The following is a 26,908-nucleotide window of genomic DNA, read 5'->3' as shown; positions in this document are numbered from 1 at the left end:
TTATTTTGTGTGATCATCTTGATCTGAAATGGAAGGCTGCCTTTCAGCTAGTTTCTGGGATGTGTAAAGAAACCAGAGGTTGTTAATTTAGTGATCTTGTGATCTTGTTAGGCTCCTGAAGTTTCCAGGGTAGCTAGGTGACTTGGTTCAAAATCAAATGGAATAATGTTTTGTGCTTTTTTGTTACCTAAAATTACAGGATTCTTGTGATCTAAAAAGCTAGTCTATTTTAGTGGCTGTATGTACTTGGTAAAGACCCTGATTCAAATCGCAGGTCTTGTGCAAGTTCACTGTTCCTTTCCTTCACATCAGCAATACAGGGGTAATCTCTCTCTCTGCTTTGCTTTATATCCCAGGAAACTGTAGGTTATTTTTCATGAACCCGTGTTGTGCAGGAACTAACAGGAGGGTGAAGGAGGATAGGTGCATGAGTAGTGTTATACGTTGCTTGAGATGACAAAACGCTTTAAAACTGCTGTAAGGGACATAGAGATGCAAACTGCCTAAAAAATGGTGCCTTCTTTTTGCCCAATAAAGTTATATAAAGCTCTGATTAAATTGTCAACCCAACTATTGATTTGAACAAAGCTGGAACTCCCTCCTTACTCTACAATAGAAGCAACAACCAATAAATCCAGCAACAGCAGCTGCAGTCACCACCAATGAAATCAGAATGATTCCCCAGTACTTCAGTGATCGTTCCTGTGGACTTGTGCCTACAAATGAAAGAAGGCAAAGGCTTGCATTAGAAAGGCATAGACAGATGCTGTCCTTCACATAGTGACTAGAACACAAGTCTGGACTCAGCCAACCTGGAAGACACCCCCTCCCCTTTTTTTGGTATTTTGTATTTGTATGTGTGTGTTTGCACCTGGAAGTCAAGTTGACCTTTGGTGACTGACCCCTACTGGGAGCCTGGAGGATATTCAGAGAAGTGGCTGAATAAATCTTGCCCCTGCCTCCCGACTTGGTATTTCAAGAAGGTAGCAACCAGAGTCAACCCTAGGGCTTTTTTTGAGCAAGAATGCACAAGAATGCAGTTCTGGCAGGCCTGGCCAGGCCGGGCTCTGGCTCAAAAACAGGACTCTAGCAGAAGAAAGGCACTAGGCAGCCACAAGCTCCCAAACTACATGCTCCCAGACCATGTGCTCTGTCCTCTATGCTGCATCCAGCTCCAAAGAGGCTTGCAAAGAGAGCAAGAGACACAGAGCCATCCCACTACCAGGAATGCCCCCTCCTGGGAGATGCTGGACCTGCTGCTACCCGCTCTGCCACACGTGGCTTTCTCTCTCTTTGGCCATGTTTGGGGCAGGGAAAAACAAGATCTCTCATTGGGCTGAGTGAGAACACACATCCATGAGATGTGAAAGAGAGATCTTGGGGTTGTGGTAGATAACTCACTGAAAATGTCAAGACAGTGTGCGTTTGCAATAAAAAAGGCCAACGCCATGCTGGGAATTATTAGGAAGGGAATTGAAAACAAATCAGCCAGGATCATAATGCCCCTGTATAAATCGATGGTGCGGTCTCATTTGGAGTACTGTGTGCAGTTCTGGTCGCCACACCTCAAAAAGGATATTATAGCATTGGAGAAAGTCCAGAGAAGGGCAACTAGAATGATTAAAGGGCTGGAGCACTTTCCCTATGAAGAAAGGTTGAAACGCTTGGGACTCTTTAGCTTGGAGAAACGTCGACTGCGGGGTGACATTGTCAACCGGTTTTTGGGGCAATGCCCCACCCGAGAGAACAATCACCAGGCGGTAGGCTTTGTTGTTCAGAGAAACAGCTTTATTTTCACTTCTGCAGAAGAGGAGAGGAAGATCAAGTACAATGCTGTCTCCCTCTGGCTAATTCATGGTCAAACCTGAGCATATATAGATCACCGACGTAATAGGCCCTCCCTTCCCCTGTGGCAAACAGCCAATCAGAGGGTACAGTCTAGCTCCTCCCGTCCGCTGGCTCAGGTTATGACCATATCAAATACAAACATCCTACAACCATATAAGGTAAACATCCTTCAGCATCATTTTCCCTTTGTTTTATTTTATTAAATTCAAAGTTCTAAACCTAATATAACTCTACAACTAATACCTGTCCTAATGGCCTACTTGTCAAAATCATACTGATTTGGCTTACTAAGATTCTAAAAATGCTTTTTACTTTATTCATTTTAAACTGAACTCATAGAGAATAAAAAGCAATTAAAACAGACCTTTAGCTCTCATTTCTACGTTGCTATGAAACTTTTCAAGAGGAAACGGTCTAACCACAGACAAAGGCCGGAAATTGCTGCCAGCAGAGGGATAGGTACACAGTTTTAATAGGTCAGAGAAGCGATACTTGGCGTCCCTGCTAGTTATTCATTTATCATGCTAAATATTGATTCTGCCTTGTTTCTTAGCAAGCCTTAAAGCAAATGAGAAGCATTTTTATTTATCTAAGATTATATAGAGCTAAAATCTATAAAGGAACAGTAGGCAACATATGTCAGCAAGCTATTAATAAACTTTAAGAGGAAGGCGTTTGCCCACAAGTCACAGGAAACTAGCATAGGCCAGATGCTCTTGTGTTTGCGGTCTTATTTTATAGGCTAGGTGTGATGTTGGTGGTTTTGTTTCATATTTAATTTTCAAATGTCAGGAAAAAGGTGGGGGCTCTTTGGCTCCTGAAACAAAACTTGTTAACAATGCTTCTATAGAAAATACTTACAAGGGGGGGCTTCTTGTTGCCTCATCTATGTTGAATGTATGTTTTATATAGAGAAACACAATTGAATAAATGAACATTCTAATTATCATTATTAATTTCCTAACAATCCCCCCTTTTATTTTTATAAACTCTTCATTTATTCACGCCTTATTTCTTACACCCAAGTGGAGTCGAGTACTTCATACACATGGGAGGAACTCTCTTTTGGAGGTGTTGGCAGTAGCCGATATTCAGTCAGTAGTACTTCCATTTTGTTAGAAGGCATGGCGGCCTTTACTGCAGAATCTACTATTCTCCTAATGAGCGGAATTAAACAAGGAAGCATCATTAGTCCTAACAACGCAATTCCCAGAAAAAATAGACCTTGCTTCCAATTGGCAAACATTCCCCCCAGCCATCCTCCAGTGTCCAGAATGCCAGACCATTTCTGGACAGGGACATGGGCCAGGTTCCTCATTCTAGTGGTGATTTCAGATATCACCTTTTGAGTGTCATCTATCTCCAAACAGCAATTAGTCAGGTTGAACTTCCCGCACACCCCTCCCTCGCTGGCAAGCAAATAATCTAAAGCCAAGCGATTTTGATAAATAGCAGTCCGAATCTGGGTTCCTTGCTTTGACAGTACTGCAAGTGCCACACTCGTTTCCCTGGTTAATAGTTCCACAACCGCCTGTAACCTTATCAACCTATTCAACAAATAGATTGGAGTTCGGTAACCCCAAGTGCCGTCTTGCGCCCAAGAGGCTGGATCATAGTACTGCACAATCCTTTCAGGGGGCCACTCATCGGTCCATTGGCCGATTGTGAGTTCCTTACCTATTAGGAGGTCTCTTTTTGCCCTGAGCTCGTACCTTCCTAAGTTAATACCTTTAGTTAGAGGAATAAAGAAAAAAGCTGGTTTTATGTGACCCAGAAAACATGTTCCTGTCCAATTTTGGGGTAGATGTGAGTAAGCCCTCCAACCGCAAATCCAATACAGTCCAGGGGGAGCCTCTCCTTCCTCACTTATTGTCCCATTGAGCCATATCTGTTGTGCAGCTTCAGTGAGATTCTTCCAAGGCTGCAATTCAGTTACATTGCCCCAAAAACTTCTTTCCTTAGTCCCATTTATTATTCTGACCCCCTGGCAGTTTGCATCTCCCATAACAATGGGGGTTTCCAAATCCCGGGGTGTGCGCTGAACGCACATTTGTCCTATTGACTGATCGTTTACTTCCCATTGGACTTTAGCCCCATGTTTTGGGTAAGCAGTCACATTGTAAGGCGAGTTATAGTCGAATTCTATAACTTCCCATGGCCATTGGTCACCTTTTAAGGTCCCTCCGCAAACATAACAATTCTTCACATTCATTGTTTTTGCTATTTTCTCTGCCAAGTCTATAAATAGGTTTTTAGTTTTGTCAGTTAGGCTCTGCTTCCAGGGGCTCTTTTTAATTTCAGCCCAAAAGGCATGGTGCCTTACTAAATCCTGGCCAACTATGAACTCTTCCTTCTGCGCAAAATAAACCTGTACGGAGGGGTCTGTTCCCTGTCCGGCAATCAGTAATACCAATTTCCGATCCCAGATCTTATCTTTATCCCACACGGCTGGCCGTAGGATGGTGAAATTTACCGGATTACAAGTGCCCAGCCGGCAAGTGTCCTTAGCAAGGAGTTTTTCCATTTTTACTGACCTCCCTAATTCCCCCCAGTCGTTCCACTGTTTTTTCCCAGTATTCCATACCGCAGCACCCCATCCAAGACGGACAGAAGAGTCTATGGCTTTACTGGTAAATCCGTCTCCGTCAAATCCCATATATTTTTCATTACTGCTATATGTTCGTTCCCACTTTAGTCCCCAACAGCCATTGCTATCATCCCCAAACGAATTTACAAGTTGGCAGGCATCAAAGCTTAGGCTGACTGGCTTGTTTCCTTTTCTAAGTCCCCTAGCGAGGGTAAGGCCCCACATAAATGCTCTCATTTCTACCCATGTTCTTCTCGGACTTTCCTTCGGATCATAGCAAATTTTAAGGTCACACACGCTATACTTCGTGTCATGAAATTCACATTGGGTTACTGTGCCCTCACAAAAATATAAAGACTTATAAGTTATAGTTTGAATTACCTGGGACCCTCTCCGTGTTGTGACTATACAGGCTTCTGGGCATGAGGGGGTATCCTCTCCACCCTCTCTAATGGCGGCCCAACTTACGGCCACCAGAAATGGTACCAGGACATGGAGGGCAGTCTCTTTTCTGGGTCCCAGCATCGTTCACCCGGATCCCCTCCTACACGGGAAGCCCAGGTTTCAAAAGAATCAGGGCAGGTGTTGCAGAGGAGGTCTCCCCAATAACTCGGGTGGAACAAGTCTTCCCCTTGGGGGTATAAGTACTTATCCGAGGTCTTAACAATCCCTTTTTCTAGCCCTCTAGTTGTAGCTAGTTCCCCTATATGGAACCAGGTAGTAGGACCAAAGTCTGTCCAACTTGAGACTTTCCAATATTTCCAGGATTTTGATCTTATCTTTTTGTCAGTGGCGCAAAAGCGTCCTACTTCCCTGTACTGTTTCCAGGCGCAGGTGGGGTCAATCACCCACACTGAACCTGCAACAAAATCAGAAAAGGACTTCGGGTCCTCCTTTGGCGATTCACCAAACAAATTGAGATCTAAATGTGCACACCACTTCCCCTTCCAGAGGGTAAACCCTTTTACCTGTTCTGAGCTTATCCAGGCCTGGTCAACGGCTTCTAATCTCTGCTGTGGGGTCCAGGATAAGGGTTCGGGATCACCCAGTGCCCACATAAATGGTATTCGTCCGGGTTGATAATGTATTCGGACCTCGGACTCCAAGGGCACTTTATACACTTATATCTTCCCCAAAAACTCGGTTGCCAGGCCCACCACCCCGGGACTCGGCCTTTTAAACCATATGGGCTGGGGATTCCTTCTATATCTGTCTGGTAAAACAGCAGTTGACCTTCAAGCTTTACAGCACCATACCACAAGTATTTATCAGTTACTCCCCAAAAGTAAGGTTTCCATTCGTCCCTTCCTTTCTTTCTAAAATCTATATTCCACTCAATTTTCCCACAGGTACCTCTTCCTCTAAATTGACGAACTTTTATATCATAGTGATCACACACTTTTCCTGTAAAGAAAACCCTTCCCCGCATTTATTTTAACTCCTCCGTTTCAGGGTTGTTTTCAGTGCTTCTCCAGGAACAGGGACGGCTTCCCATTCGGCCTCTGGGGCTACAGCGTGTTTTGCCCTGGTGTGGTGCGTCCACCCCGCTTCTTTCGTCCGGATGGCTGTTTCCGTAGTTAGAAGAATCTGGAATGGACCCGCCCACTTTGGAATTAGGGGCTCTGTCTTCCACGCTTTGATGTATGCCCACTGGCCCGGTAGAAACGAATGGACTGGTGCCTCAAGCGGTGCCCTCTGTACGGTCACACCAACCTCCCTATTATGAGAAAGAATGGAGAACAGTGCCAGCAAATATTTTCTTAAATAGGCATCCTTTAATAAGTGCAAGTCGGCATTTCCAGAGCCTGGGGCTATGTCCCACACTCCCATACCGTACAAGCACTCGAACGGTGAAAGGCCAGTGGATTGAAGTGGCCTGGTCTGGATGCCAAACAGTACTAGAGGAAGCACCTTGGTCCACGGGAGTTGAGACTGGGCTGTAAGCTTTAACAGCCCTAACTTTACACTTTGGTTCATGCGTTCGGTCTTTCCTGAACTCTGGGGATGCCATGGGGTGTGAAGTTCCCATTTAATTCCCAGAGCCTCCATGACTTGATGGAGCACCTTTTGGGTAAAATGAGCTCCTCGGTCTGAGTTTAGAGCTTTTAGTAATCCAAAACGGGGAATGATTTGTTCCAGTAGAAGCTTTGTTACTACCTTCGCTGTTGCTTGAGTTGTGGGAAATGCCTCTACCCATCCCGTTAGTTGGTCAGTTAGGACCAAACAGTGTTTCAACCTCCCCACCCTAGGGAGATCTATAAAGTCGCACTGGATATACTCAAAAGGATGCACGGCCAACGGTCGTCCACCCATTTCAGTTTTCCGGGGGTTATTTTTGTTTGCCTTTTGACAGGGGACACACCGGGCTACTAGGGAGTTTGCAGATGACCACACCCGGCGCCCCACAAATTTCTGCAAGAAGGTGTGCACTAGTGCTCTAGTTCCCCAATGTCCTCCCTCATGCAAAGCCTTAAGTACCTCCCTCACTACCCCCTCAGGCAGCCACTGGCGGCCATCTGGTAGGCGGTAAACACCACCTTCTAATGTGGCTCCTTGTTTTTCAGCAAGTTCTTTTTCTTTTTCTTGGTACTTAAAAGGAGGTTTAGGCTCAATTCCTGTAGGAATTAGTGCGGCCAGCCTCTGGGGAGGGACCGTATTTGGACCCATGGCCGCTCTTTTAGCTAATTCATCTGCTGCCCTGTTTCCCTGCACTTCTGGAGAGTTTCCTCTTGTATGTCCGGGGACATGGATAACAGCGACCTGGGCAGGCAGGTCTAGAGCTTGCAAGGTTTCCTTCACTAAGTTGTGGTGAGCCAGGTTCTTTCCCTGAGATGTTAGCAAACCTCGCTCACACCACAGCTTTCCGAAAACATGCACCACCCCACAAGCATATTTGGAGTCTGAGAATATATTGACTGTCTGGTCAGATCCTATTTCCAGTGCCCTTTTTAAGGCGTAAAGTTCAGCAGTTTGTGCTGACATTGAGGGAGGAAGTGCTCCTGACTCGACTTCCACTTGCCCATCCTCGACTATTGCATACCCAGTGTACCTTTTTCCTTCAATCACCCTGGAGGACCCGTCTGTGTACAGGTTCCATCCGCCCTCAATTGCAGTTTCCTGCAAGTCTTCTCTGTATTTGGTTTGCAGTTCAGTAATCCCTATACAGTCATGACTTTCCCCAAACTCCTTTTTTATCTTTTCAGAGAGTCCGTCTGCTGGACCCAAATGGTCAGTTGTGATGACCTGTAAGTCCGCCTGTTCCAACAGGGTTGCCTCTATTTGTAGCAGTCTAGCATCTGTCATCCATTTCCTGGCAGTATGTGTTAGGATGGCCCGGATTTGGTGGGGAGAATGGACAATAATGTTCTCCCAAGGGTAAAGTTTCCTTACAGTCTTTACCATCAATGCAACTGCCGCACAAGCCTGCAGGCATAAAGGCCACCCCAACACAACTGCATCTAGATGTTTTGAAAAATATCCTGTCACTTGATAGGAACCAGATCTCTTTTGGGCAACAACTGCCTTGGCTACTCCCTTTCCAATAGTCACAAATAAGTGGTTGGGCAACTTAGGGTCTGTGAGACCCAGGGCCGGTGCCGACAACAGAGTCTGTTTTATCCTTTCAAAAAGTTTGTGATCTGCCCTTTCCAAAATAAGCGGGTCGGGCTGGTTGTTTTTCAACTTCTGTAGGAATGGCTGTACTAATTCAGAGTATCCTTCAATCCATTGTCTACAGAAGTTGACAGTCCCGAGGAAACCTCTCAAACCCCTTTTGGTTTTTGGCATTTCTAATTTTTGTATCCCCTCCACTCTTCTGGGGTCCAGATATTTCTTTCCCTCCTTCAGGACTGTGCCCAAATATTTGACTTCGGGTTCACAGAACTGAAGTTTCTCTTTGGTCACTCGAAGGCCCTTTCTTCCCAGAAAATTTAGCAGGCTGATGCTTGCAGCCTCCACCTGTTGTCCTATTTCCCCACTTATCAGCAAATCATCCACATATTGAGTCAGTAGAGTCCCTGGACCGTGGTCCCATTCCCCAAGTACAGAAGCCAGAGCTTCCCCAAAAATAGTTGGTGATTCTGTGTAACCTTGGGGCAGAACCTTCCAGTGAAACCTGGTCAACCGACCAGTGTCTGGGTGGGGCCACTGAAAGGCAAAAATAACCCTGGACTCTGCGGCCAGGGGAACACAGAAAAAGGCTGATTTTAAATCAATCACTGTGTAATATCTGTGCTCTGGTGGAATTCCCTGTAGTATGGTGTGGGGGTCTGGCACCACTGGGGTCCGGGGAATCACCACCTTATTGACTTCTCTCAAATCTTGAACCATTCTCCATGTGCCGTTGGGCTTTTTCACGGGCAATATGGGGGTGCAATAAGGGGAATTGCTAGGTTCAATTAGTCCATCGTCCAGAAGTTCTTTTACCACTGGGCGAAGCCCTTGTTCTGCTTCAGGTTTTACTGGATATTGGCCACGATAAACCGGCACATCATGTTTCAAATTTATCTTGGCTGGGGGCACATCTAATCTTCCAGGGTTTCCTGGCCTTGCCCAGACTAGAGGGTCTATTGATTCTTCAATCTCCAGTCTTAAGGCCCTTAGTTTAACCAGGCAACCCTCGGTCTGAAAGGTAAGAACTAATCCCAATTTGCACATCAGATCTCGACCCAATAAGCACACCCCAGAGTCTGGCATCCACAAAAACCCGTGCAATTCCAGTTTGTGATGCAAATTTACAGGTAGGGGTTGTAATATAGGGACGGCCAATTCTTTATTTTCAACCCCTATTATCTTACACTTTCCCCCAGACAAAGGTGGCGGTCCTTGCCACACTGGTCGGTCCAGGGTAGATTTTGTGGCACCAGAGTCTACTAAAAATTCAATTTGTTGTTGCTGCTTTCCCACCTTTAGAGTTAACAAGGGCTCGGCAAAAGGCGGGACAAACGCCAAATGCCCCTGACCCCCCTATTCAGAATCCTCGTAACATCTTGCCTGCCTCACTAGTTCCTCAGTTTCTCCTTTGTCCAGCCTCTTTGGACATTCGTTTTTCCAATGGCCAGGCCGGAAACAAACGGCACAGGTGTCCCGAGGAAGTCTTTTGTTTTTTGTTTCTTTTTTCTCATATGATTTCTTTCCATTCCATCCCCTATGGTCTGGATTGCCTGCCCATGGGGGCGGTCTGCCCCTTTTTTCTTGCTGGGCTCCTACTGCTTGTTGCACTGCCTGTGCCATAAGCCGTGCTTTTCGTTTTTCTTTCTCCTCCTCTCTCCTAACTATCACTTTCTGAGCTTCATTGACCAACTCCTCAATTGGCTTCAAAAGGAGCCCATCAAATTTCTGCAATTTTCTCTGAATATCTGGATAGGCTCCGGCAACAAATTGCAATTTCAAGGTGGCCACATTAGCGCCCTCATCGGGGTTCAAGCCAGTATATTGGCGCATCCCCTTCTTCAATCGTTCCAGATATTCCACTGCACTCTCTTCCTTCTTTTGTGGGTGTCCAAAAGCCTTTTCGGTGTTTATGTGTCTAGGGATTATTTTCTCAAACCCCTGTAACAGATATCTCCGAAAAGTGTCGCAGTTCTCCCGCCCTCCAGGTTGTTGGACATTCCAACCTGGTGGGGTGGTCTCAGGGAAGGCTGCGTTAGCTTCATCCGCAGTTCTATCCCCGTTTTCATCCCTCCAGATTTCTCTAGCTTTTATCAATGCTTGATTGGCATATGTAGGTCCCGCCAACTGTTTGCTAATGTGCATTAATTCAGTGGGCGTATAAATGGAGGGTCCCAAGGCATCCTTGATGCCCTGCACAAATCCAATAGGATCTTCTATTAACTGAGGTAATTGTGATTTTATGACTCTTATATCAGAACTGGTTAACGGAACCTCCACATAGCCAATACCATTATTTGTTGGGACCTGTCTCAGTGGGTATTCGGGGTTTATCTTTTCCTCCGTGTCCTTGTCTAATTTTAAAATTCTCCTTTTTGTTCTGGGGGTACAATTTTTGAGTGTTGTATTCAATCTATTCATCTCTCTCTCCAATTTGCTGGAGGGGAGTACCTTCTGTGAGTCCTCCTCTACATCCTCCTCACTGCTCTCCCCATTCCTTCCTTTTTCCAGGGGCGACGGGTCCCTCTGACCCTCTCGCACCTGACCCTCCCCAGGTCGGTCAGGTAGTACCAGGGGCGACGGGTCCCTCTGACCCTCTCGCACCTGACCTTCCCCAGGTTGGCCAGGTTGGTAAGGGGGGGGAGCAGTGGGAATGACATAGCATAGAGGATCAAAGGTAGACATCTCCCCTACGGGTATGTCTTTCATAGGTTTCTTTTCCTTAACTGCCTTTAAGTTAATGGGATTGCAAAATCCCTTTCCTATGAAATATATCCATAACAAAATATATGGTGCCTCCTTGCCTACACTAGGAAGGGGCTCTTGTTCTTGATACAGGCGGTAAATATCATATGCCTGCTTAGACACGCAAGACCCCCAGCGGGGCCACCGTGGCGTGATATTGAAATACGGCCAGATGGTCGTACACAGACGAACCATCTCCTCTTTTGTCTCATGTCCTGTAGAGACCTCATCCCAGTGGGAGATCAGCCTTCCCAACGGGCTGCCTCCGGGAATTTCTGACCCTGGCCATTCCTTTCCAGTGATCTGGGCGTCCCCAACGGAATTCCCACCTACCTTGGTACCTGCCTTTTTTACCTTTGACGTCTTATTTCCCATCCCCAATACCAGACAACAACACAAGGGAGGGAGTTTGGCAAAGAGGTAAGGGCTCCTCAAAGCCGGGACACACAAGGGTTTTGACAGTTTCACACGACTCCCGACTCTTGGCCCCGGAGCTCACGGTCACCAGAGAGAACTGCGGAAGTCCACACACACAGCACTCACACCAACAAACAAGCCTCAACACCCAAAACTAATTTTAATTTCCTTTGCCCAATTTTATTTTCTACTCACCGGTTCCACACAGCAGACTCCTCCGGTGGGCTGTTTTCAGCTGAACGCCTCCGTGTGGGTTCTTGGGGAGCAGGGCGCCGCGCCTCAGACAGTGAGTTGGCAGCCAAACTCGGCCGGGGATCCCTCCAAAATCACAGGAGAAGAACGTTCGCTCTGCTCTCCAATGGACCAGGGGCCCAACCCCAAAAGGGGCTTCTTTATCCCACTTCTGACACCAGTAAATTGTCAACCGGTTTTTGGGGCAATGCCCCACCCGAGAGAACAATCACCAGGCGGTAGGCTTTGTTGTTCAGAGAAACAGCTTTATTTTCACTTCTGCAGAAGAGGAGAGGAAGATCAAGTACAATGCTGTCTCCCTCTGGCTAATTCATGGTCAAACCTGAGCATATATAGATCACCGACGTAATAGGCCCTCCCTTCCCCTGTGGCAAACAGCCAATCAGAGGGTACAGTCTAGCTCCTCCCGTCCGCTGGCTCAGGTTATGACCATATCAAATATAAACATCCTACAACCATATAAGGTAAACATCCTTCAGCATCATTTTCCCTTTGTTTTATTTTATTAAATTCAAAGTTCTAAACCTAATATAACTCTACAACTAATACCTGTCCTAATGGCCTACTTGTCAAAATCATACTGATTTGGCTTACTAAGATTCTAAAAATGCTTTTTACTTTATTCATTTTAAACTGAACTCATAGAGAATAAAAAGCAATTAAAACAGACCTTTAGCTCTCATTTCTACGTTGCTATGAAACTTTTCAAGAGGAAACGGTCTAACCACAGACAAAGGCCGGAAATTGCTGCCAGCAGAGGGATAGGTACACAGTTTTAATAGGTCAGAGAAGCGATACTTGGCGTCCCTGCTAGTTATTCATTTATCATGCTAAATATTGATTCTGCCTTGTTTCTTAGCAAGCCTTAAAGCAAATGAGAAGCATTTTTATTTATCTAAGATTATATAGAGCTAAAATCTATAAAGGAACAGTAGGCAACATATGTCAGCAAGCTATTAATAAACTTTAAGAGGAAGGCGTTTGCCCACAAGTCACAGGAAACTAGCATAGGCCAGATGCTCTTGTGTTTGCGGTCTTATTTTATAGGCTAGGTGTGATGTTGGTGGTTTTGTTTCATATTTAATTTTCAAATGTCAGGAAAAAGGTGGGGGCTCTTTGGCTCCTGAAACAAAACTTGTTAACAATGCTTCTATAGAAAATACTTACAAGGGGGGGCTTCTTGTTGCCTCATCTATGTTGAATGTATGTTTTATATAGAGAAACACAATTGAATAAATGAACATTCTAATTATCATTATTAATTTCCTAACAACATGATAGAGGTTTACAAGATAATGCATGGGATGGAGAAAGTAGAGTAAGAAGTACTTTTCTCCCTTTCTCACAATACAAGAACTTGTGGGCATTCGATGAAATTGCTGAGCAGACAGGTTAAAACGGATAAAAGGAAGTATTTCTTCACCCAAAGGATGATTAACATGTGGAATTCACTGCCACAGGAGGTGGTGGCAGCCACAACATGTTCTTATGTTCTTATGTTCATGAAATGCAGCTGATGGTACTGTACTGTTCTGTGTCAATATGCAGAAAACAACCTACTGAATAGGTGATGACACTTCCAATGATATCAGGGGTGTGGCCTGATATGCAAATGAGTTCATGCTGGGCTTTTTCTGCAAAAACGCCCTGGTCAACCCTGCATAGTTTCCAAGATCTGATGAGATCTGGCTTGCCTGGGCTACTGAAAGACCCTTTAAGTGGCTGGATTTTTCCAGTTGTTTTCTACGTTCTCATATTACGTGCTGGTAAGTTCCTGTTTCTTTGGGGGAGGTAATGTTCTGCACACATTTTGTTGCCTCTAGTGTTCAATTTAATATCAAAGAGGTTTATTTCCAGCATATCTCCCTGCAGATTCTGTTTCTATGCTAGAAATAAACCTGTGTGATATTGGATCGACCACTAGAGGGAGCAAAACAGGTGTGGAAAAGAAACCCTCTTCCCCAAAGAACCAGCAAGTAAAATGAGAATGTGGGAAAGCCTTTTGTCTTCCTGAGACCCTCAGAACGAACCTTCCTGGGGCAAGCCAGCACCTGTTCTGGAAATTTTAACTAGCAAATAAGGATCCATTGACATTTCAGACTCTCTAGCCTGCTTTCTGCTGCCCTCTGCTCTCATCTCCCTTTACCAACCAATATTAATAAGTAATAGTAAAATACATAAAAAAACCATAAAACCAAAGTTTAAAAATCACAATTTAAGATGGCTTTAATCACATGCAGACCATGTTCGGCTGCGTCCTCGCTTTTGCTTTTCAGGAGACCATTTATTCAGGGCTGAGTTTGGTTAAATTGTGATTTTATATTTTGGTTGTTATGGGTTTTTTTTAAATGTAATCTATTTTATGAATTTTATTAACATTGTAAGCCATCTTGAGCTCTGTTAAAGAAGAAATGCCCACACATCCTGCAGGTATGTGTGCATATCTGTAAGAAAAAGTCAATGTGTGTTCACTTTACAAATGAAACGGCACCAGCGCCTAGATAAATGTGCAGTTTCAATCACATGCTCAACTGTACATGCATTAAATGTAACATGAAAATTACTCAACATATGTATAAAGAAGAATCAAGTGAACTCTGTGCACAGATTGTATGTAGCCTTTTGTTTACACATCACAGTGATCTCAGTGGTCTCATGTACATTCCAATTACTTTGTGGCCACACTTGCATGATGAAGATTTCCAATCATCTGCTTTATACGTTTTGGTTATTTTCCCATTTTTTAGTGGGGAAAAATATTAGAAAGTTTGTCAAATCTTAGAGTTCAGCAAAATTCTCACAGGGGGTTTGAACAATGGAGCCCAGAAGCAAGTTTTTTTGGGGGGGGCGGGGAGGGTAAGAAAGAGCACAATACAATTTAGAGGTTCCAGAGCTCCGATCCTGTGAGCTCCTTGCCAAAATGAGACCTGACTTTACAGATGAAACCAGTTCCAATCACACATTCAGCTGTACATGCATTGAAAGTAACATGGGAATTACTTAATGCACATAAATAAGAAAAAAATAAATGTATGCTTGCACATAGACTGGACACATGTTCACTGTAATTTGTGAACAGGGAAAGACTGCAGACTTTGCTTTATCTCAAGCCAAACTACATGGTACATCCCACAGATAAGTGACTTTCAAACTTTGTGAAGTTTGAGAAGGAAGTACTTTCCGCATTGACTTCTCTGACTTCCACATTGACTTCTCTGAGCATCTTCCACAGAAAGGCCTGAGCATTAGATTTTTCAGCATGTTCTTGTTCACATAATGTATGTGGAACACTGGTTAGACATGCTGGGCCTCAAAATCATCCTGTAGGACCTGAATTTTTGACAGACAATATAAAACATTCTATAGTCTAGAAAACATTCTATGCGTTTGCAATAAATGTCAAGACAGTGTGCGTTTGCAATAAAAAAGGCCAACGCCATGCTGGGAATTATTAGGAAGGGAATTGAAAACAAATCAGCCAGTATCATAATGCCTCTGTATAAATCGATGGTGCGGTCTCATTTGGAGTACTGTGTGCAGTTCTGGTCGCCGCACCTCAAAAAGGATATTATAGCATTGGAGAAAGTTCAGAAAAGGGCAACTAAAATGATTAAAGGGCTGGAACACCTTCCCTATGAAGAAAGGTTGAAACGCTTAGGGCTCTTTAGCTTGGAGAAACGTCGACTGAGGGGTGACATGATAGAAATTTACAAGATAATGCATGGGATGGAGAAAGTAGAGAAAGAAGTACTTTTCTCCCTTTCTCACAATACAAGAACTTGTGGGCATTCGATGAAATTGCTGAGCAGACAGGTTAAAACGGATAAAAGGAAGTACTTCTTCACCCAAAGGGTGATTAACATGTGGAATTCACTGCCACAGGAGGTGGTGGCGTCCACAAGCATAGCCACCTTCAAGAAGGGGTTAGATAAAAATATGGAGCAGAGGTCCATCAGTGGCTATTAGCCACAGTGTGTGTGTGTGTATATATATATATATATATATTTGGCCGCTGTGTGACACAGAATGTTGGACTGGATGGGCCATTGGCCTGATCTAACATGGCTTCTCTTATGTTCTTATGTTCTTAGTCCTTTACATATAGAATGAGGGAAATATGAATGATGGGATGAGACCAGCACATTTGGTTGACTCTGCTTTCCTATGTGTTTTGGCCCCTTAACCTACATATATGGTGTACAAGGCCTCTATGGAGCACATGGGGAGAAAAGAAGCAGTTCTTCTAGGAAGCTTGTCCCCCATTATAGATCTTCTCTGTTTACTTCAGCAATAGTGGTAGAAGAGTTTCTTTACCTGATGCAGTGTTACTAGTGCTGGTTCCAGCTGATGGAGCTGAGATGTTGTCCTCTGGCAGTGCAGTGTTGTCCATTGGTGGGGCAGTGATGCCACTTGTGCTTGATAGTTGGGAGCCATTAGTGGCCAGCGCTGTAACTGTGGTGGCAAAAGATGATCTGATAGCGTTGACAATGTTATTTGACATAGTGATGTTGTTTGTTTATTTCAGCCTATTCATCCATTCTGCTATGTAGACCTGCTTTTATATTAAATAAACTTAATAAAATCATCATTAAACACTACAAAAATCAAAGCACAACCAGCAGCACAGGTCTGAATTGTAAGTATTCAACTAAAAAAGTCAATCTTAACTTTTCTCTGAAAACCACCAAACAAAGGGCTCAGGTGAACATCACAGTGGAGTGAGTTCCTCATGGCCACTGAAAAGGACCTCTGCTCTTTCTGGGTGACAACCGTGTCTTCTCCAGGGCTTTTTTTGTAGAAAAAGCCCAGCAGGAACTCATTTGCATATTAGGCCACACAACCTAAAGCCAAGCCAGCCAGAACGGTGTTCCTGTGCATTCCTGCTCAAAAAACGCCCTGGTCTTCTCTACCCAAGACAGAAGAAGAAGACTGCAGATTTATACCCCACCCTTCTCTCTGAATCAGAGACTCAGAGCGGTTTACAATCTCCTATATCTTCTCCCCCCACAACAGACACCCTGTGAGGTGGGTGGGGCTGAGAGAGCGCTCCCAGCAGCTGCCCTTTCAAGGACAACCTCTGCCAGAGCTATGGCTGACCCAAGGCCATTCCAGCAGCTGTAAGTGGAGGAATGGGGAATCAATCCTGGTTCTCCCAGATAAGAGTCTGCACACTTAACCACTACACCAAATTGGCTCTCTTCCAGTACCAGTAGCAAAACCTCACTGGCACATTATAAAGGTTGGGAGAGACTCCATGATGTTTCAAAATAGTGCATCAAGGTTGCACCTTGGTCCCAGCAGGCATAAGCTCACTCTCCTCCCCACCCACCTAGTTCATTCTACATACAAGGATCCTCTGGATAGATCGTCAGTGAGTTAAAACTTGAAACAAATAAGAAAGAGGTGAATTACCAGCTGTGATGTCTTCTCTTGTAGGTACAGCTGTGTTGGTGGACAGTGAAGGTTCAGGAGCAGTGCTGATGGTAGTGCTGACCGACCGTGCAGTTGGGCCACTGAAGGGACTCTTGGTAGAATTAGGATTTGCTGGTGCCAGGGTGGTACTTCTAGCCTGTGATGTACTACCATTGATAGCCACTGGGGGCACTGCGGTATTGGTGGAGATTGTCGTGCCAGTGACTGGTAATGAAAGGAAATTGTACATTTTTGAGGAAGTGATCAAACCATTTACTAGACCAGGCATTAGGGTTGCCAAGTCCAATTTAAGAAATATCTGGGGACTTTGGGAGTGGAGCCAGGAGACTTTGGGGGTGGAGCCAGGAGACATCAGGGGTGGAGCCAAGATCAAGGCTGTGACAAGCATAATTGAACTCCAAAGGGAGTTCTGGCTATCACATTTAAAGGGACAGCACACCTTTTCAATGCCTTCCTTCCATAGGAAATAATGAAGGATAGGGGCACCTTCTTTGGGGGATCATAGAATTGGACCCCTTGGTGCAATTGTTTTGAAACTTGGGGGATATTTTGGGGAGAGGCACTAGATGCTGTACTGAAAATTTGGTGCCTCTATCTCAAAAAACAGCCCCCCCAGAGCCCCAGATACCCGCAGATCAATTCTCCATTATTTTCTATGGGAATAAATCTCCATAGGGAATAACAGAGTTCCCAGCAGACATTTCCCTCCCCTCCCCCCGCTTTCTGACGACCCTGAAGCGGGGGGAGGGCCTCCAAACTGGGGGATTCCCTGCCCCCACCTGGGGATTGGCAACCCTATCAGGTGTCCCCAACCGTTTTTTTGTCATGTTTAAGTTTGTTTTCTTCTTAAAAGGTGGGGTACAGAAGGGGAAAAAGGAGTAGGGAAAATATAAATCTATTAGAAATTTTCAGATATTATGAATAATTACAAGTATAATCAACTGTATTCATAAAAGTAAATGTTTCAGATGTAGAAGCAGATAATAAAACATCATTATTACAATATTCTGAGCTGAGTTCTATCTTTAAAGGAATAGGCAAAACCTTTCTAAATAGCAATAATCTGACCTTTTTGAACCTCCAGCTACTTTTGGAATTTTGACACAGCATGATGGGCACTTTCACAAAATGAAAATAGCTGCTGCAGGAGGTGGAGCCAGTCACAAATTGGCATATTTACAGATACAAAAACATATTCACAGATTTGCACAGCCAACATTTCCAGTGACCAATCAGAAACCTAGTTGGGCAAAATCCCCTTGTGGCCCCACCCCTTGTCTAAAAACACTCAGTAGGCACCAATAAAGGTGTCGGTCCATGGGAGCCATGCTGCACTAAACTGGCAGGAGGTTACCACTTTTTCAAACACTATCCCTTTGACAGCAGTCTGACACAATGTAGTGCAGGGATGTTGAACTCATTTGTTATGAGGGCCAAAACTGACATAAATGAGACCTTGTCGGGCCAGGCCATTTGTGTCATAAAATGTAATGCCAGATAGCAGAGGTATAAACTTTATAAAGGACACAGAAAAATACAAAGTTTTTTTAAAAAAAACTTAAAATAAAACATGATTAAAATATTAGCATTCATTGGTCTTAACGGGCTTTCTTTGCATCTTTCCCATGGGATCCAGGGAACTGGGCAAAGGAAGCTCTGGCTCTTTCCTTCCTTCATCAGGAGACCAGGAGGAGGAGGAGCCTCAGCCAATAGATGGAAGAGAGGCTTGGCTCAGTAGCTCTGCTGTGGGATTGAGAGAGCCTGGCAAAGCAAGTTATCCCTCCCCCCTTCCTCCCCAAGGGAGGAGCCTCAGGCAATGGAGAAAATGGAGGTTTTGCTTCTGAGTGATTGAGCAAGCCTGGCAAAGCAAGCTGTGATGCAAAAGAAAACAAGAGAGGGAGAAGGAAGCAGATTACAGCCAGTTGCTCGGGGGGCTGATAGGAGCCCCCTTGGGACATGATTTGGCTCTTGAGCTGCATGTTTGACACCCCTGAGTAATGGGTCTTACTCCCAAGTGACTGCATACGTTACAGACACAATGACAGGGAAAAGTTTCACAGTCTAAATTCTTACAGCAAAAAGCTGTTAAAAGGCACAGGAACTGAAGTTAAAAAGGTGGTGACACTAGTCACTCAACAACTCTACAGTTATGTGACATCATATATTGGCAGACAATCTGAGAATTTACTAAGAGCTCTTCTCTTGTTTCTCATGTTGCTGGCAGTAGATCTGACATGAAAAAAGAGATACCAGAGGCACAGGTTCAGCCATAACCTTCTTTCTTAAAAATGTGTCCTTCCCAGCTTCTCTTCTTTAAAAAGCACATTCAATTGAAGAAGTATTCTTTTGAAGTGACAGTTTCAAACTAGCTCTTTCAATTGGGAAAACACTCGAAAGCTCAATAGCACCTCAGACAATACTGACATCTAGTGGATACCTTTGGTAGAGCTTTTTTCCCTTTTCGCTGGTGAGGAAAGGAAAGGTCCCCTGTGCAAGCACCAGTCGTTTCTGACTCTGGGGTGATGTTGCTTTCACTTTTTCATGGCAGACTTTTTATGGGGTGGTTTGCCATTGCCTTCCCCTGTCATCTACACTTTCCCCTCAGCAAGCTGGGCACTCATTTTACTGACCTTGGAAGGATGGAAGGCTGAGTCAACCTCAAGCCGGTTACCTGAAAACCCAGCTTCCACCGGGGATTGAACTCAGGTCGTGAGCAGAGCTTAGGACTGCAGTACTGCAGCTTTAACACTCTGCGCCACGGGGTAATTAGAGATTTCTGACTTTGTGGCAAGACATCCTTGGGGATATCGACAGAACAGGATTCCAAGTCAGGATTAATTCATATTTCGTATCTGGATTTGCAGAGGAAAATGCAGAACATAAATTTGCAAGTCTGGAATGGATGTAAGCAAAAATCTCTAATGCACTCTTACAGGGTTACTATGAAGCTATGTTGTGTCTGAGGAACCATACATTTCATTTATTACATTTTTATTCTGCCCTCCCTCCAAAGAGTTAAAGGCAGTGTACATGATTCTGTTGCCCCTATTATCTCACAACAACTCTATCCTAAATAGAGTTACATGTTTCTAAATTGATAACTGACTCTAGCCAGGGAGTTTTGCTGCTGAGGTATAATATGAATTCGGGTTTTCCCAATTCAAGCATAACACTTTAACTATAACGATACATTGTATGCTGCCCTAATGCCTCTGAAGGAATGGTGGGAAAAGTTTATTTACTTTGTGCATTTCTACCCTGGTTCTTCCCTAGGGACGGGCAAGAATTGAAGCATGAATTGTGATTTCTGCTAAAAATGGCTGTTTTGTGGTTCATTCTGGATCGAGGCGGCTCGGTGGTACTGATGTTGTTGGACCTATCGGCAGTGTTTGATACAGTCGACCATCGGTTGCTGACCCGCTGTCTCGCTGACGCAGGGATTCAGGGGCTGGCCTTGCAATGGCTTTCCTTCTTCCTTGATGGTTGGGGACAAAGGGTGGTGCTTGGGGGTGAACTGTCCCGGATGCACACGCTTCACTGTGGGGTGCCTCAGGGGCCAGTGCTCTCTCCCTCTTGTTCAACATCTGCGCCCCCTTGCCCAGATTGCCCTGAGGTATGGGTTGGGTTGTCACCAGTACGCTGATGACACCCAGCTCTATCTACTGATGGACGGCCAGAGAAGACAGAGGTCCTTTGCTTGAGTCATGGTGGTCTGGGAAGGGAAATTCCCCTACCGGCATTTGACGGTGCACCACTGGCAATGGCGCACAAGGTCAAGAGCTTGGGGGTGCTACTGGACCCTGCCTTGACAATGGAGGCCCAGATAGCAGCCACTGCTAAATCCGCATTTTTCCATCTTAGGCGGGCAAGGCAGTTGGTCCCCTTCCTTGAGCGCAGTGACCTGGCAACAGTGATCCATGCAATGGTCAGCTCGAGGCTGGACTACTGTAATGCCCTCTAGATGGGGCTGCCCTTGTGCCAAACCCAGAAGCTGCAGCTAGTGCAGAATGTGGCCGCCCGGCTGTTATTGGGGCTTCCCAGGTGGGAGCACATTCAGCCAGGACTGCGGGAACTGCACTGGCTGCCAATAGTATACCGGATTTGTTACAAGGTGCTGGTTATTACCTTTAAAGTCCTATATGGCCTAGGACCTGCCTACCTTAGGGACCGTCTCTCCCCACGTGTTCCCCAAAGAGTACTCAGATCGGGATCACAAAATCTATTAGTAATGGGGATCACAAAATCTATTAGGAGGCCTGATTGAAATCAACCAGAGACAGGGCCTTCTGAATAGTAGCCCACTGCAGGTGGAACCAACTGCCAGATGAAGTGAGGGTCTTGCGGAACCTTGTGCAGTTCCGCAGGGCCTGTAAGACTGTCCTCTTCCAGCTGGCATTCAATTGACTCGGCACCAGTATTTAAGAGAAGTGAAAGAAGGCCGTCGCCACCAGAATAGCACCAACTCAATATTCTAACTACTGTCCCACATCAGCAGTCTGGCTGGAATATTTGTTTTTAAAAAATAATTAAATCTCAGAGTTGTTCATAAGTCTTAAATATGTATAAACTTGGGTTGCCAGGTCTGTATTGGAAAATACCTGGAGACTTTGGAGGTGGATCTGGGAGATGGTGAGGTTGGGGGGGGGGGGGGCTCAGCATAGTACAATGACTAGGCTTGCCAATCCCCAGGTCCCAGCGGGGGTTCTTCCGCTTTCCCAGACTCCTTCCACCCCCAGTCAGCTGGCTGGCAGAGGGAAGCCCCACCCACCCCCAGAGGACCATGTGCCTTTGCACCTCCGGAGGCTTCAGTCTCTGATTGAAAGGCTTGGGATGGTGTGTCTGTGTTGCTATGAAGAAGTTGGCAGCAACTCGTGAGTAGAGAGGCCAATCCCCTGCTTCAGACTCGCCTGAAACGGGGTGAGGGGGAGGGAAAGGGGAGGGAAACGTCTGCTGAGCACTTCATTATTCCCTATGTGGAGATCAATTCTCATAGGGTATAATGGGGAATTGATCTGGAGGTTTTGGGGGCTCTGGGGGAGCTGTTTTTTGAGGTTGAGGCACCAAATTTTCAGTATAGTATCTAGTGTCTCTCCCCAAAGTACTCCCCAAGTTTCAAAATGATGGACCAGGGGGTCCAATTCTATGAGCCCCAAAAGAAGGTGCCCCTATCCTTCATTATTTCCTATGGAATGAGGACATTTAAAAAGGTGTGCTGTCCCTTTAAATGTGATGACCAGAACTCTCTTGGAATTCAATTATGCTTGTCACACCCTTGTTCCTGGCTCCGCCCCCAATGTCTCCTGGGTCCACCCCAAAGTCCCCAGATATTTCTTGAATTGGACTTGGCAACCGTAACAATGACATACTCCACCCTCCAAAGCAGCCATTTTCTCTGGGTGAGCTGATCTCTGCCAGCTGGAAATCAGGTGTAAAAGCAGGAGATCTCCAGGCCCCATGTGGAGGCTGGTAACCCTAGAAACCCCTTTTTTAAAATTACACTTAAAGTTCACATTTACTATGCACATTTACTATTTAGTAAGTCCTACTAATTTCAACTTATGCAGTGTTTAGTCTTCCCTCTTTTTCCTTTCCAGTTCAGCCTTCTGTACCTCTGGAAATTCTCTCTTCCCCACCCTGGGTGTAAGTCTGTAGCTAAAGATTTACAAGAATTGGTGTCATGTTTTTTGCTATCTACTGGATATTGAATGTGCTTCCTCCATTTAAAGTGTATAGATCTGCAATTATAGATGTAGCACTTCTCTGGGTATTGAAATAACCCCTTGCAATTATGGTTCATTTCTGTATTGGGCATAAGTGAAGAAAAAGTTGTGATGTAGTGGAACATTCTTGATGAATGGCCAATAAACCCTTAAGAAGAAGATATTGGATTTATATCCTGCCCTATACTCTGAATCTCAGAGTGGTTACAATCTCCTTTACCTCTCCCCCCCCCCCACACACACAACAGACACCCTGTGAGGTAGGTGGGGGTGAGAGAGTTCTTACAGCAGCTGCCCTTTCAAGGACAACTCCTATGAGAGCTACAGCTGACCCAAAACCATTCCAGCAGCTGCAAGTGGAGGAATGGGGAATCAAACCCAGTTCTCCCAGATAAGAGTTTGTGCACTTAACCACTACATCAAACTGGCTGGTTATCCAAACTCAGGTTGGTCGGTTGAATTGACACTGTAGACCAATGGTCCCCAACCTTTATGGCACCAGGGACCGGTTTTGTGGAAGACATTTTTTCCATGGACCGGGGTGAGGGGGTGGGGGGGATGGTTTCAGGATGATACAATTATGCACTTTATTTCGGCGTGACAGTTAAGTGTGTGGTTAAGTGTGTGGTCTCTTATCTGGAAAAACCAGGTTTGATTCCCCATCCCTCCACTTGCAGCTGCTGGAATGGCCTTGGGTCAGCCATAGCTCTCGCAGAGCTGTCCTTGAAAGGGCAGTTTCTGGGAGAGCTCTCTCAGCCCTACCCACCTCATAGGCTGTGTGTTGTTGTGGGTGGGGAGGAAAAGGAGATTGTGGCCACTCTGAGATTCAGAGCAGAGGGCAGGATATAAATCCAATATCTTCTTATTCTTCTTCTTATTATTACTACATTCTAATATATAATGAAATAATTATACAACTCACAGCCCGGTTGCTAACAGGCCACGGACCAGGGGTTGGGGACCCCTGCTGTAGACCACACAAAAAGCCCTTCATTTGGCTATGCTCACAATAATAAACAAATAAATAGTAGAAGAGGCCCTAACTACTAGGAGGAGACACTGCCAGATATACACTAACTCCATTTCCTGTGTTTCATATACTCTCAGGATGGGCAGAGAATGCTAGTTTGGGGTTCTTCACCTCCAGTTGTTCGTTTAAGTTTTATCATGTCTTCTAAAAGGTTCACAGCAGCAAACATTGTCTGTCAGCGACTGACCCAGGACTATCCAGTCAGCATCAAGGCCAAGCATGAATTTGCATCCTGGCCTCCCCTGGCACAGTCCAGCTACCTTCACCTGCATCACCCTGGCTCTAAAGGTATGAGGCAGTAGAAAGGAAGAGGGAAGAAAAGAAGTCCTTCACTCCTGAGCTCAGGGTAAGATTTGCTTCTTGCCAGAGTTGCCAACCTCCAGGTAAGGCAGGCCTGTAGTCACAGGAGGGGCCTGTGGGGGCACTGCCCCCTGACATCCAGGCAGGCCCCCCCCCCCCCAACTTCCAGGGGACCTCCAGCATGCAGTCTGCTTTTTTCATTTTCTTTTTGCCATGGCTGAGCCGGCAAAGCATCATCAGTGGCATCCAGATCCAGGAGAGCTAAGCAGGGCACAGTCCACTGTGGCAGCAAAAGCAACAGGCAGAGAGGAGGGAGGCAGAGGAAGCAATGTGGAATGAGCTGGGGAGGGGAGGATGGATAGAGCTGCTGGCTGCAAAGTGCCAGGGTGGGAGAGAAGGAGTGGAAGGAACGCCCCCCCCTCCAGCTAGCACGCAAGGTGCAGTCCCTTCTTCACTCCAAATTTTTAGGGTTGGCTGTCTCAATTTGTCCACATTCAGAGCCTCCGGCTTTTGCCCCTACTCCACAAAGCTTCTGAGAAGTGGCAAGCCCTGCAGTGAATGGGAAAGGGTGCCCCTTGACTTTTTAAAAAGCCCCCGACTTGTAAAACCCTGGCTACGGCCCTGAGGTAAGGCCTGGAGATCTCCTGCTTACAGCAATCAGTCCCCCTGGAGAAACCAGCAACTTTGAAGAAGAAAATAAGAGATTGGATTTATGCCCCATCCTTCACTCAGAGTTTCAGAGCAGTTTACAATCTCCTTCCCTTCCTCTCCCCACAAAAGACACCCTATGAGGTTGGTGGGGCTGAGAGAGCTCTTGAGAGAACTGCTCTTCAGAGAACAGATCTGAGAGAACTGTGACTGACCCAAACTGGCTGTTTGGAGTGTGGACTGTATGGAATTATACCCTGCTGAGGTTCATCCTGTCCCCAAACCCCATCCTCTTCAGGTTCCTGCCCCAACTATCTAGGAATTTCCCACCCCAGAGCTAGCAACCTATGGCCCTGACTAGTCCAGTTGCTAACCACTTGTGTTGCCCTGTGTTCAGATGACCTACCTGCTAAGAAGATGGAAAACAGTAGGAAGAACAGATAATGGATCCCTGATGCCAGAAACCACAGGAATCTCATCTTGCTGTCTTGCATGGAACAAGGACACTGCTGCATCAGTCCTCTTAGGTTTAGATTCTGTGCTTATTACCGCTACAGACCTCATCGGTGCCTGTTTCTGGCAGCCCTACCTACATACTTTTACCCACTTGTCGTTCCTAAAGGTGTGGTTCCTCCTCCACGTTGAAAGAAAAATGAACATCGAGCTCCTGCTGCATCATCTGCTTGCTGAGGAGGAATGTACACATGAAAAGAGCTCTTAACAGGAATACGTTTCACCTGTGTAATGGCTGAGTGGCAGCAAGACCTAGGGCAGTTCCGCAGGGCCTGTAAGACAGCCCTCTTCCGGCAGGCCTATAATACTGACTGACAAGGAAATCTTTTGGATGGAACAAAATGCATCTGTAGACCGCCGGTTTTTATCTATCTTGCTTTTATTAATTTATGGTTTTAATTTTACTTGTAAGTGTTTTAAATTGTAGTATTTGAATTATCATGTTGTAAGCCGCCCTGAGACACTTCGGTGCGAAGGGCGGGGTATAAATCCCAATATAAATAAATAAATAAATAAGACATGCGCCTGTGACTCCCTTCAGATTGACACGATCTATGGGAAATATTGTTTTGCAAGTCTGGAGCCAAGAGAGGTTTGAGGAAGTTGAAATATGCCTAGAACTATATTCATTGCCAATGTCCCGTGGACAAGGAAAGCACAGCACAATTTGTTTCCCCAGCAGGTCCTCATTTTTGTACCCTTTTTCTATTGCTCATGCTCTCTTGCTCACACCCCAAAAGCACGATCTTGTAGTATTAATCCTTCCCTCAATACAAGGACACTGAGCAACCTCAGAGTGGACTTGTTATTATGATCTTCCCCATTTCTATTATCATTCATAGAATCATAGAGTTGGAAAGGACCTCTAGGGTCATCTAGTCCAACCCCTGCACAATGCAGGAAACTCACAAATACCTACCCCTAAATTCACAGGATCTTCATTGTTGTCAGATGGCCATCTAGCCTCTGTTTAAAAACCTCCAAGGAAGGAGAGCCCACCACCTCCCGAGGAAACCTGTTCCACTGAGGAATCGCTCTAATGGTCAGGAAGTTCTTCCTGATGTTGAGGTGGAAACTCTTGATTTAATTTCAACCCATTGGTTCTGGTCCTACCTTACGGGGTCACAGAAAACAATTCCACGTCATCCTCTCTATGACAGCCCTTCAAGTACTTGAAGATGGTGATCATATCACCTCTCAGCCGCCTCCTCTCCAGGCTAAACATTCCCAGCTCCTTCAACCTTTCCTCATAGGACTTGTAGTCCTATGGTCTCCAGACCCCTCACCATCTTTGTCGCCCTCTTCTGGACCTGTCCCAGCTTGTCTATATCCTTCTTAAAATGTGATGCTCAAAACTGAACACAATAATCCAGGTGAGGTCTTACCAGAGCAGAGTAAAGTGATACCATCATATCACGTTATCTGGACACTATACTTCTGTTGATACAGCCCAAAATTGCATTTGCCTTTTTAGCCACTGCATCACACTGTTGACTCATGTTCAGCGTATGATCCACTAAAACCCCTAGATCCTTTTCGCATGTACTACTGCTAAGACAAGTCTCCCCCCTCCTATAACCTTGCATTGGATTTTTCCTACCTAAATGCAGAACTTATCCCTGTTAAAATTCATTTTATTGATTTTAGCCCAGTTTTTCAGCCTGTCAAGGTCATCCTGAATCCTGTTTCTGTCTTCCTCTGTGTTTGCAACTCCTCCCAATTTAGTATCATCTGCAAATTTAATTAGCATTCCCTCTATTCCTTCATCCAAATCATTGATAAAGATGTTGAACGAAACAGGGCCCA

General features: G+C 45.3%; 1 protein-coding gene across 1 annotated transcript; it reads right to left on the bottom strand.

Annotated features, from left to right (window-relative positions):
* On the bottom strand, positions 1-25,146 carry LOC132571964 (mucin-5AC-like). The gene is made up of 5 exons (XM_060238757.1): positions 24,996-25,146; positions 16,871-17,095; positions 15,773-15,910; positions 607-716; positions 1-54 (listed from the first exon to the last, which is right to left on the bottom strand). The coding sequence occupies exons 1-5, from the start codon at positions 25,102-25,104 to the stop codon at positions 1-3; spliced, it is 636 nt and encodes a 211-aa protein (XP_060094740.1). The 5' UTR covers positions 25,105-25,146.
* Positions 25,147-26,908: the final 1,762 nt, after the last annotated feature.

This window comes from Heteronotia binoei, chromosome 5 (genome assembly GCF_032191835.1).
Source record: "Heteronotia binoei isolate CCM8104 ecotype False Entrance Well chromosome 5, APGP_CSIRO_Hbin_v1, whole genome shotgun sequence".
Classification (NCBI taxonomy): domain Eukaryota; kingdom Metazoa; phylum Chordata; class Lepidosauria; order Squamata; family Gekkonidae; genus Heteronotia; species Heteronotia binoei.
This window is presented reverse-complemented; position numbering and strand designations above follow the sequence as displayed.